Source organism: Epinephelus lanceolatus, chromosome 1 (genome assembly GCF_041903045.1).
Source record: "Epinephelus lanceolatus isolate andai-2023 chromosome 1, ASM4190304v1, whole genome shotgun sequence".
NCBI classification, from domain to species: Eukaryota; Metazoa; Chordata; class Actinopteri; order Perciformes; family Serranidae; genus Epinephelus; species Epinephelus lanceolatus.
The window spans coordinates 26280745-26293201 of record NC_135734.1 but is presented as its reverse complement, the minus strand read 5'-3'; the positions used below and the strand labels follow the sequence as shown (position 1 = coordinate 26293201).

At 40.0% G+C, this 12457-nt stretch overlaps 1 protein-coding gene across 1 annotated transcript; it reads left to right on the top strand.

The window, feature by feature from the left end:
• Positions 1 to 258: 258 nt before the first annotated feature.
• On the top strand, positions 259 to 12096 carry strip1 (striatin interacting protein 1). The gene is made up of 20 exons (XM_033627556.2): positions 259 to 413; positions 2346 to 2415; positions 2509 to 2583; positions 2680 to 2814; positions 2956 to 3076; positions 3371 to 3546; positions 3640 to 3767; positions 3855 to 4037; positions 5493 to 5713; positions 5841 to 5906; positions 6009 to 6072; positions 6187 to 6258; positions 6774 to 6848; positions 7477 to 7574; positions 8013 to 8139; positions 8316 to 8416; positions 8533 to 8599; positions 8693 to 8797; positions 8879 to 9083; positions 10763 to 12096. Exons 1-20 carry the CDS (start codon positions 303 to 305, stop codon positions 11008 to 11010), a joined length of 2448 nt encoding a protein of 815 aa, XP_033483447.1. The 5' UTR covers positions 259 to 302; the 3' UTR covers positions 11011 to 12096.
• The last annotated feature ends 361 nt before the right edge of the window (positions 12097 to 12457 follow it).

Below are 12457 nucleotides of genomic sequence, written 5' to 3'. Positions count from 1 at the left end.
CTACAGGACACAAGTATGGATAAATATTACACACAGTCATAGCTGGATTACTAACAGAGCAATGAAGGCAACTACCCCAGGACACCCCAAAACCTCAGATTCACTATTTGGCAATTGATTTGTGGTACAGAAACATAAACTGAAAAATACCAACATACATGTGGGTAAAAAAAATACCACAATAACTAAATAATGGATAAAATAGAGGGCATAGATCACGTTTCCCCCTTTTAAGCAGTAGATGCTATACAGTCTCGCGTATCAACTCTCATCTCGCGAGAGGACACTGCGCCCAAGAAATTATGGACGTCGGTGGGAATGGTGCTGGGCTTCCTGTAAACAATAAACAGAGAGCTATGCTACCTAACAAAACCAGGGGCGAATTTACCCGCAACCCAAGAAAAGACTCAGAGGTACGTGAACAGAAGTTTGTATTTAAATTTAAGCTAACTGATCATAAACAGACGAGGCCTCTTCTGCTGCTACTGTAACACATATCGTTAGCTAGCTCTGTCAGGCTAGCTTATTATTATGTGACATGACACGGCGACACCAATTAACAACAGCAACTTAGGTTCTTCAAAGTGTTGGTATAAAGTACCTGTAATTGTACAGTGTTTTCTTTCTAGTCCAGTGTTAACTTACGTAATTCTGAGAAGCAGTGTAGCTTAGCCGGCGCTAGCTAGCTGATGTTAGCTCGTCACAGGCCAGACTGAACTGTCTGTCAGGACTTCAGCGGCGACCTGTTGAAAACTGAATCTCCCAACACGAGTCTTTCTAATAATGTAACGTTATCTCTTTGCCATGTGTGTTAATGTGTTTTATTACATACTAATATGTTTACGATGGAGCATATATATCTATAAACAAGGCAAAGTGAATCAGTGCTGTCAGTATGACAGTGGGAGGTTTCTGATGTATTCTATGCAAGAAAATCACCTACAGAATTTATGCTTTGACCTCTTTTAATCATTTGAACAATCCGATAACAACACACAGGCAGAAGACATTAGAAGTACAGCTAAAACCATTGTAAACGTGATTCAGATTGCATTAATGTGATGCACGATTAGCAGTCTGTTCTTGTTACTAAGATACCTTATTACAGTGTTGTAAGAAGAAGCCCCTTTGTTAAGTTGAAGCACAAATATAGAAATGTAATATACACTTTATAATAAGGTAAAGTTTTGCATCAAAATGTAATTTCCCTTTCATTGTGTATTATCTTTTATAGTTTTTGGATTACTATTATTGAAACATTCAAATATCCATAAGCAGGTTTTCAATGGTGTAGCTGATCCGGGTGGATTTGTGTTTATGTGCTATATATTGTGTTGGATAATGGATAATGTAGCCCATAACTTTGCATTATAATGTGTAATGGTTATATATTTATAGTATAGGGCTGGGTGATATGTCATGAAAATAATATCTCGAAATTTTTAGACTATATCTCAAATCACAATATCACACGACATTTTATAATCTCCTCAAAAACATTTCATTGATAATAGATAGGGATGTCCTGATCACTTTTTTTTTTTAACATCCAATCCAATACCAAGTCCTTTACTTTGAAACAGAGTCCAACACCGAGTCCGATCCAATAGTTTGCAAAGCATTAAGAAAGAAAAAAAAGAATGCATCCATGTTGTTCCATAAGGTTTGTTTTTTATTTAAATAGTATCCAAAAAGCTTATTGGTGGTTCACCAGCACAAAATGTAAACACATTTTGAATTGTAAACACATTGTCCCTCCAGAGTTGCTGTAGGGCTGTGGTAGGCGAGGTTCCGCCGTTAGGTGTGGCTGTGTTGCTCGGAATAAAGAGAGAAGCGTTGGCCGCTGAACCTGTTGTCTCGACTCCTGTCCGTTTATTGCTCATTAGCTGCACTCAGTTAGGCGAACCCAGGACACTCGGTTACAATACACTGGAAAGCGGAGGCAACAATGAACAACATAGATGAAAAACCTGGCCATTTTTGTTGATTTGATTCCTCCGATCTTTTATTACCAATTCCAACTTTGTAGAAATAAAGTGATCGGTGCCGATACCCGATCCGAGCATCAATTTACTATAATTCAGTCTTCAAAACAAGGGAAAAAACACCATTTATGCCATATCACGATAAAATCAAATCCAGAATCTAAGATGATATATAGTCTCATATCTCAAAAACAATATAAAACCATCATATTGCCCAGCCCTATTATGGTATAATGGTTCATATATATATACATGGAAGCTATCTGTCAAATCAATGCAGTTTATAGTCTGTTGGATTATGACTCTAAATAAATAATTTCTTTAATCATAAATGCATAAATTGTCATGTGTTGTGTGCAGGGGCTGTCTGAGTCTCCAGACCTTGAATTTGAATATGCTGATACAGACAAGTGGGCTGCAGAGCTGTCAGGTTTGTGTGGTCATCATGGACATTCAGATTTACGGAGTCCTTTTTGTTTTCTTCAATATACATTATCATTCATTATCATTATGTGTGTTTCAGAGCTGTACAGTTATACTGAAGGACCAGAGTTTGCTCTCAATAGGAAGTGCTTTGAGGTGGAATTCAGAACACATGGTATGTAGTTCAACATGCATACACTCAATCAAGTCATTATTAAGTCATAGCAAACCATTTCTTACAAGTTAATCATGTCCACCTCCTCTGACCTAGTGTCTGATAAGAAGTGGACGGAGCTTGATGCAGCTCAACACAGAGCTCACGCCATGCGATTGTTGGACGGTCTGGAAGTGATTGCGCGGGAGAAGAGGCTGAAGGTCGCCAGAGCTATTCTTTACATGGCTCAGGGTCAGTCCACATCACTGAAAACTGGTTTAGCATGAATTAATTTTGTAGAGAATGAGATCTTGCCTTGAGAGGAATTGATTGAGGAGGGTATTTTTGGTTTTATCTGTATATTTCACAGTGGGGAATTTTGTTTCTCTCTAGGAACCTTTGCAGAGTGCAGCTCTGAGGCTGAGGTGCAGTACTGGATGAGATACAACATCTTTCTGCTGCTGGATGTGGGGACCTTCTCTGCTCTGGTGGAGCTGCTCAACATGGAAATTGAGTATGTTCTCCATCAGTTTTCTACCCAGCCTAAATCACTTGTCTGATTTTTGCCACAAGATGTGATATTATTAAATGATTTCAGAGCTATATTTGGTTTCACAGACTGACAAAAAAGCTGATATAATCACCAAAAATGCATTCAGATAGAAAATCGGCTTCAACCTTGCCATATCACAGCGAGCAAAACAAAAAACGTGTGGGTTGGCTCTGCAGAGCTACAAGTTAATTCATTCTCTGTTGTAAAATGATCTGTTTAGAGATGGGTGTAAAGCGTTTATATTCTCTCTTCCAGTAACAGCGCTGCCTGCAGTAGTGCTGTTAGGAAACCAGCCATCTCCCTTGCTGACAGCACAGATCTCAGAGTGCTGCTTAACATAATGTACCTGATGGTGGAAACGATACAACAGGACGACCCAGCGGACAAGCCTGAGTGGAAAATCATCAGGGAAACCTTCAGGGCAGAACTCGGTAAGTTTCATCAGTGTCAAAAGCTGCAGTCACATCACGGATATAAACAAAACTTGCTAGTTAAACTATTTCTGCTCCACCTCTCTAATCCAGGATCTCCTCTGTTCAACAACGAGCCCATTTCCGTCATGCTCTTCGGGATGGTTACCAAGTTCTGCAGTGGCCATGCCCCTCACTTCCCAATGAAGAAGGTGTTGTTGCTGTTGTGGAAGAGCATACTGGTGAGACACATTAAAAGCACCCACATGATCTCACAACAAAACCATCTGAAGTTAAGAATCAAATTGAAATCCTCTCTTCTGTTTCAGTTCACACTCGGAGGGTTTGAGCAGCTCCAAACCATAAAGGTTCATAAGCGTGAAGAGCTGGGTCTTCCTCCTCTCCCGGAGGACAGCATTCGAGTCATTCGCAGTATGAGGGCCGCTTCTCCACCTGCATCTGCATCCGATCTCATAGAGCAGCAGCAAAAACGGGCACGCCGCGAACACAAGGTAGACATTACTGCTGCTCCCTGCTTTCAAACCAAACATATTGTAGGTTAAATCTAGCTATAGGTGAAACATGTACCCCTGTCAGCCTGCGATGCTCAATGATGACATATTAATACAATATATTTTTATTATTTTATTTGCTGGGAGAGAGATTATCTCGGGGTCTTGTTCACGAGTGAGGGTAGAATGGAGTGTGAGATGGAGCAGCGGTTTGGCGTGGCATCTGCAGTGATGCGAGCGCTGTGCTGGACTGTCGTGGTGAAGAGGGAGCTGAGCCAGAAGGCGAAGCTTTCAATTTACTGGTCCATCTACATCCCAACCCTCACCTGTGGTCATGAGCTCTGGGTAGTGACTGAAAGAATGAGATCGCAGATACAAGTGGCGGAAATGGGTTTATATAAGCGGATAAATATTAATGGATGGATGGAGACCATTAAGATAATACTGATTTAATGACATGGAAATAGAAACCTTAATACAATCACAGTCAATCTTTAGTCACAGTATTTTAGGGGATTTTGGACATGTATACACCTTAGTTGAACTCTATCAGTTTTTAGGTACATCTGTTAAAGTAAAGACTTCTCAAGTCTTGTGTTTTATAAAATTTACATTACGTTGGTCACAAACGTATATCACAGTAGCAACATGACACAAAGATGGCATCTTCAGTTGGTATTTGGCTGCAGTACACTCCATCGTATGGAGTGTGTACTACATTAATATGAATAGTTATACAAACCACTTTCACTCATGTAAAACAGAATTTAAATAGTGTTATATTTTTTATTAAGCCACTGCTACATTTTTCAGAGAAAATAGTGATCACATTTATCTGTACATCATGCACATCTAACTGATAATGTTTTTTCATGGGGATGACTTGTCTAATTGCTTTATTTAGGCAACACGCCTTCATGCTGCCACTCCAAGCTTTGTTGTTGATTTATGAACTCAACACCCAAACATGTTTGCATGCGCCAGATTTACCATTCCTCTTGCTCCCACTGCCTTTTTCTTTATACATCCATGGCTCTTCCCCTGTCCTGTGGACAAGCACAAATGTCTCCTGTTGCTGATTGGCTGTGATAGTGTTGTGTGGCTCAGTCCTGGCCACTTTGTTTGTTTACCATTTACAGAGCCAGGGTTGGATATGATCTGATGTTTTTTCAGCACACACACAAAACAGACAGCTAGTGGACCATGAGGAGATATTCGCTGAATTTAACAAAAAGTTAAGTGGATTAGAATCACTGTCTGCACATTTAGTTCCCTTTGTTTGAGCATGTATAAGTCTCTCACTTTTCTGCACACAGCTCCCCCTTTTCCTTATCTCACTGTTTTCATGGAGTCCTAGATGCAGCGTGGTATTATGCTGTCCACCTGTTGCCCCTCCACCCTCCTCACCACTCACAGTATGTCAACGTCTTCACTGTTTCCTTGGTTCTCACACAGGCCCTGATCAAACAGGACAACCTCGACGCATTCAACGAAAAGGATCCTTACAAGGCCGATGACTCTCGTGAGGATGAGGACGACAACGACGACAATGACAACAATATAGAGCCAGAGACTTTCCCTCTAGAGAGGGACGAGGTGATGCCTCCACCTATTCCTCATCCTCCAACAGAGAGGGTGTCCTTCCCCAGAGGACTGCCGTGGGCTCCTAAAGTCAGGTACTGCTCAGCCTACCTGGATAACAATAATTAATGTTTTAGATTTTGGAAAAGCAAAATCATTGATTCCTTCCTCATGAATATTATCAGAGGTTTTGTTTTGACATGATTGTTTCTGCTCCAACAGGGAAAAAGACATTGAAAATTTCCTGGAGTCAAGTAGAAGTAAATTTATTGGTTACACCCTCGGAAGGTAAGTTTCCTCCTCATTGGCTTTAAACAAAAAGTAACTTGAGACTAAAATTTAATACACTGACTTGTGCTGACTGAGGTTATTGTTGTGTACTTCCTGCAGTGATACAGATACAGTTGTTGGTTTGCCCAGGCCGATTCATGAGAGCATAAGGACGTTAAAGCAGGTATTTTATTACCACTCCCTTTATTTCATTCAGTCTGCTTTTTTTTACCAAGATAACTAAATGGGAATTGTTGCTCAGTCTTCACATATCAACTTTTCATCTTTTGTTTTCCAGCATAAGTACGTCTCCATCGCTGAGATACAGATTGCAAAGGAAGAGGAGTTTCAGAAAACCCCTCTGTCTGGGGTAAGTTCAAACAAAAACCATTCATGTTAATTATTCACTTACAGTATATAACTGAATGACCTAAACAGGTTTATTATTATATCTAAAGATGTCGTCCCTGTAGAGACATCTTAATTTGTTTACTCCTCACAGGCTCAACCTGCCCAATAAACAAAAGAACATAAATTGTTATATATCTCACAAGTAGTGCTAAGTTTTGAACTAAAAAGTGCACCCTACTCTTGCCCTCTAACATCTTGGCACTGTAGTATTTAGCACACCCTTCCTATTTTCAGATCTTTATTATGCTAATGTGCAAATTTGAAGAAAAATTTGTGGTTATTTAATTAAAGATGAAGAAGACTGAACAGGTTAAGAAAACTACAACGACAGAGGTTAAATCCTTGCTCTTTCTTTTGGAAATTGATAGCAGAGGTTTTAAGGCCCTGTGTCTGCAAGACCAAACTGTCGAGGTGTCATAGTGATGTTGTTTTTTTGTGTTTTGTGTCTTTTGTTGTCTCCTGTCTCATCATCAGGGTGAAGAGGAGGTGGAAATGTCCGCCACTGAGCTGCTCTATCAGGGAATTCTGCCCAGTTTGCCTCAATACATGGTGAGTGCTGTTTGGGATCAGGTATACACTGTGGAAATGACTGGGTTATAGCACATCTCAGTGTGTTTCACTTCCTTGTATTTAGGCAAATTAACACGTAGAAAATAGCCTGAAAGGTAAGTGACGTCTGCTGACCATTGTACAGGAATAAGTCACACAGGAAATGAAATTTTCATAGAAGCGATATGAATGACATAACTTGAATGCTGTTATGTTGCAGCATTAAGGCAATAAGACAATATAAATATCATTACTTTATCTGTGTAAATAGGTGCTGCTTTTTTAAAGCACAAATATGAACCATCTTTGTTTATCTAATTTAGCCTGTCAGAAACAGCCATAGACCTGCAGGTCAGACTAAACAACATTGTTATTAGAAAGCACCACAGCAACATTCAGAAACACAATACTTGAACTATACATGATTAAGGGACATTATTTCAGCCCTAAATGTCAGTTACTTCTCAATATCTGTATATACAGTATATATCTATATTAGGCCTTTTAAAAGCAATAGCATGAAATCAATGATTCCTTGTTGGTCAGGCTGCTCCCCCCGATATAATGGTAGGGAAAACACTGCTGTAACTGACTTTGTTGTGTGTGTGTGTGTGTCTCTGAATTTCAGATCGCTCTACTGAAGATTCTGCTCGCAGCAGCTCCGACTTCCAAAGCCAAGACGGACTCCATCAACATCCTGGCAGACGTGCTGCCAGAGGAGATGCCGTAAGTGTCGCAGTGTTTCTAAAAGGGTTTTAACAGCTTTGCCAGTTCTTTCTCCAGGGAGACGTTATGTTCTGAACACGGCAATATCCAACAGTTTTATGTTTAGATGTATGTCTGAAGTGGGAAGGAATCACTGGTGCTGCTTTACTTTTGAATGGAGATACACAGATAGTGTTACTCGTGTTGTGTTGTGTTTGATTGTATACAAAGAGCTCTGGTTGTTCTGTTTTGTTTTAGCTGGAAATGTTTTTCCTTCCCTCCTTTAAGAAATGGCAACAAGAGTGACTCTATCAGGTCATTTTCTCAGTCTGGGCATGTAACCACATCAAAGAATAGATTGTATAACCAAGGGTATTGACATCTGAGTTTGTAGAGTTTGCTGTGGGGATGATAGGTAAACATAAATCAGTGATTGATGTGTTGTGTGTGACTCTGCAGGACCACAGTGCTGCAAAGCATGAAACTTGGTGTTGATGTGAATCGACACAAAGAGATCATTGTGAAGGCCATCTCTGCTATTCTGCTGCTGCTCCTGAAACACTTCAAACTTAACCACATCTACCAGGTACGCACGTCACACACTTCTACGTCACCAGAATGACATCTAACTGTATCACATATTTCCATAAATAGTTGAAAAGAGTAAAGCAACCATTGATCTCATTCTTGTTTATTTCACTGTGGTGTAAGGAAACAGTTAAATATCCTTATTAACTGACAGTATCTTTGAATCTCTGACAGTTTGAGTACATGGCCCAACACCTGGTGTTTGCCAACTGCATCCCCCTCATCCTGAAGTTCTTCAACCAGAACATCATGTCTTACATCACAGCTAAAAACAGGTACTTTCAGAGCCTCTGTAAACAACAAAAATCGTGACTCTCATTTGCAGTAAATGTCAGTGAAGTGTACTTGAATTGCCTTTGTCTCATTGCGCTCAATTTTCTTTGTCTGACAGCATTTCAGTACTTGACTTTCCTTATTGTGTGGTGCATGAGCTGCCAGAGTTAACTGCAGAGAGTTTGGTGAGTTGCTTTATCACTGTTAACTGTTAAGTGGAAGAGTGTTTCTCTGACAGCTGAAGTCATTTTTAATGTGGATGTTTTGTCTTTTTACAGGAAGCAGGAGACAACAATCAGTTCTGCTGGAGGAATCTGTTCTCTTGTATTAACCTGCTGAGGATCCTCAACAAACTGACCAAGTGGAAGCACTCCAGAACAATGGTGAGAGAAATTGTCAAGTAGCATTTATCATGACGGGTTGTGTCATGTTTCGACAAATGAATGCTGATCTTTTCCTCCTAGATGCTGGTGGTGTTCAAGTCCGCTCCCATCCTGAAGAGGGCGCTGAAGGTCAAGCAGGCCATGATGCAGCTCTATGTCCTCAAGCTGCTCAAAGTGCAGACCAAATACCTGGGGCGCCAGTGGAGGAAGAGCAACATGAAGACCATGTCTGCCATCTATCAGAAGGTCCGACATCGGCTCAATGACGACTGGGCCTACGGGAACGGTGAGTGGGAACATAAAGGAATAGACAGTGTGGATAAGTTCAGTAGGAGAAGGAAGTATAGTCAAAAAGCTTAACTACTTTAAGCTGTTATTTTTATTGCATTGTAGTGTTTGTATATTATTGATTTGCAGTCAGTTTCCAGTTGTTTGCAGTGAAGTTTATTTTGTCCTAATTAGAGCTGACATAATTAGTAGGTTAATCAATAAGTTGCCTGCCAGAGAATTAATCAAGAATGATTCTGATGATTAAATCATTGTTTAGGCTCTAAAAATAACTTTTGATGACATTAGTGTTAATTTTGTAAGTTATCTTTTATTTAGTCTCAGTCAGTACTGGGTTTTATCTTAGTTTTTTTATCATATTGTTTTGTTTTTTTTTTTTTTAGTTTTGGTTGACTGGGCAATTTAGTCTTATCTTAGTCAGAAGTCCCTTTTCCACTGCACAAAAAACCCACTAACACCCACTAACATCTGGCTTTATTAATGCAATGGGAAAGGCTACAGTCAGCATTCACACTTGGGTCAAATGACTATAGTGAATGAGCTATTTTTGCCCCTTTACCGGCGACCTGCAATGACACGTCACCACAAAATACCGCCCAACTCCACTGAAAGAGCGCTCAATGGTTTCAAATTAGCCAGCACAGAGTTTGAAAGAGACACTAAATAAGTATAAGAAATGTAAAAAGAAGTAACCACCATTAAGTTTTGCTGTACACTGTTTACCAACGTGTTTTCCAGCCTGTCTGTGGCAATGAACATGACACACCAAAATAACCAACACCCCGAGTGAAAGGCATCCTTGCAATGTGAAAGGACTCTATAGCATATTTTTCGCGGCTTCCACACCCATGCACTAATTTGGTCAAAAACAGGTCACAGTTAACCACAATGACATGAAAACTGTTGACATTTTAGTCTTTTTCAGTCATCAGATTATGTGGACATTTCAGTCAGTCTGGCCAAACTAATAATGTTTGTCATTTTTGTGAAACTTATTTGACATAAGATTTTATCTCCTCATTATCTGATGAAAAACACAGGTTGGATGATAAAGAATGCAGCTTTGCAGAGAGTGTCTGTTCTTGTGATCTGATGGTATCAATTTAAGAAATACATCCAGACAGCCCTGCTGTTGTCACTGTTAACTCTAACTTGAATAAATTACTGTGAGTCCTCCTGACTGTGTGCATTGTGTGCTGCTGGTGTAGTACAGACATGGAAAATGCAGCGCAGGAAGTGAAACTGCTGCATTGAAAGAAACCACATCTTAGTCTGAGTCTTTTTTCATCAACAATATTGCATTTTGGTACAGTCACAGTTAATGTTTGATGATGTTGGTGCCATCTTGTCATTGTCATCTTTGTCATGGGGGTAAAAAAATTGTTGTTGAATATATTTAGTCATAGTTTTTGGAAGTGAAATTAAGACAGGGTAAGACAAAACAAGCTGTTTGAATATTTCAGCCTGGATTTAGGAAATTATTATGTGTTTTTTTAAAACTATTTCTTAATATTTTATAGACCACACAATTGCACAGATACACATCAGATTAATTGGTAATGAAAATAATTGTTAGTTGCGGCCCAAATCAAGATCAGAGCTGCTGTAGCACCCGCAGAGTTGTATTTCCACTCAGAGCAGACTAAACCTGACATGCTGTCTGTTCTCCTGGAGCAGATCTGGACGCCCGTCCCTGGGACTTCCAGGCCGAGGAGTGTGCTCTGCGGGCCAACATTGAACGCTTCAACAGCCGCCGCTACGACAAGACCCACAGCAACCCGGACTTCCTGCCTGTGGACAACTGTCTGCAAAGTGTCCTGGGACAGCGGGTGGACCTGCCCGAGGACTTCCAAATGAACTACGACCTCTGGCTGGAGCGGGAGGTCTTCTCCAAACCTATTTCCTGGGAAGAGCTGCTACAGTGAGAATCAACGACCGGCAACATCCTCATGTTTTTCTAAAACCGTTTGAAGCAGGAGTTCAGACAAACCACCAACAGTGCTCTCAGCATTATGTTACATGTTCTGTACAGACTGAAGGTGACGGATGGATTTCACTCTCTGAAGTCGCCCAGGTGGAGACTTCCAATCAACACGTTTTACAGTTTGCTTTACATGATGAACTGTTGAGACTTTTCCCCACACTTTTAATGAACCAGCTGATGATGAAGTCAGAGCGTCACATGTGGACGTAAACCCGACCCCCACCTTACCTTACTGCTCTGTGTGCCTCCTGCCTGCTACAGAACGTTTGACCTTGAAGCACTACATGACAGTTTTCTTCATTTTAAAGAGATTTATCGGGATTAAATTTTAATGTTTTAACTGTTAAGACTAACAGGCGTGTGCTTTGTTGAGGCAGCACATTTAAGATGTTAATAAATATCACATTCCCAGGTACATCTCATCAGTTTCTCCTCCTCACAGAGATGACAGGCGCGGGGTCGGGGTTTTTTTGTCTTAATTTCTCTATGTACAAATAAAAACCTGTTTTACTTTTTAATAGTTATTCCCTGAAGGGCACAATCCTCTGTTCACCTGACTTACCCTCTGTTGTTCAGCTGATGATTTGAATTGTATTTGCATTATTCTGAGTTTCTCACCTGAGTGCTGCCGACACACTTTTACTCTGGGACCATGAACGCAACCTTCTCTGACCACCAGGCTGAATGGACATGATGATACAGCCTTGACTTTGTTTTTAAACCTCAAGTAACCCATTAATATCTTAATTTGTTGATTTGCTGTGTGGAAATGGTTGCACATGTTATTATTTGATTGTGTGAGAGAGAAGAGAAACACATACGTTTCTGGTGTGAGATGAGTGGTTTCTGAGCTGAGCGGTTACAGAACCATTTTCTTTTGTCTTTTTCTACCTTTCAACTTTTTTTGTTCTTTTGTTTTGTTATAAAGCTTAAGGAAATGAAATACATGTAAATTGTGAAACTTATTTATCATGGCTTTGTTTTTGTTTTACATGGACTTAAATACTGTAATAAAATTATACTGTCATTCATGTGGAGTTTATTTTAATGCCTCTGCAATGGCATTGGACATTTCAATTAACAGATTAGATTTAGGTGGTCAAAGGTCACTGTGACCTCACAAAACACATTTTTGGCCATAACTCAAGAACTCATGCTATTTATGAGAAAAATGTTACACAATACTCAGATAAGATGAAACGATGAAGTGATGACATTTGAAATCCAAAAGATGAAAGGTTAACTTCACTGCGAGATCATAATGTACTGTGAAAAAACTCTTCTTGCCATTATATGAAGCTAATTTGCTGACTTCAATCACGCTTCAACTGCCTAGCCTACTTATACCAGGTCTACCCATCCTGCTCTGTCCCTCAAATTTCTGGACC

What these genes read in the sequence shown, in the direction of transcription:
- strip1 (XM_033627556.2), top strand. Translation starts at nt 303, where the DNA reads ATGGACGTCGGTGGGAATGGTGCTGGGCTTCCTGTAAACAATAAACAG. An exon ending in GTGGGCTGCAGAGCTGTCAG is followed by an intron (nt 2,416 to 2,508) that starts GTTTGTGTGGTC and finishes TGTGTGTTTCAG; the next exon opens with AGCTGTACAGTTATACTGAA. An exon ending in TACATCACAGCTAAAAACAG is followed by an intron (nt 8,417 to 8,532) that starts GTACTTTCAGAG and finishes TTTGTCTGACAG; the next exon opens with CATTTCAGTACTTGACTTTC.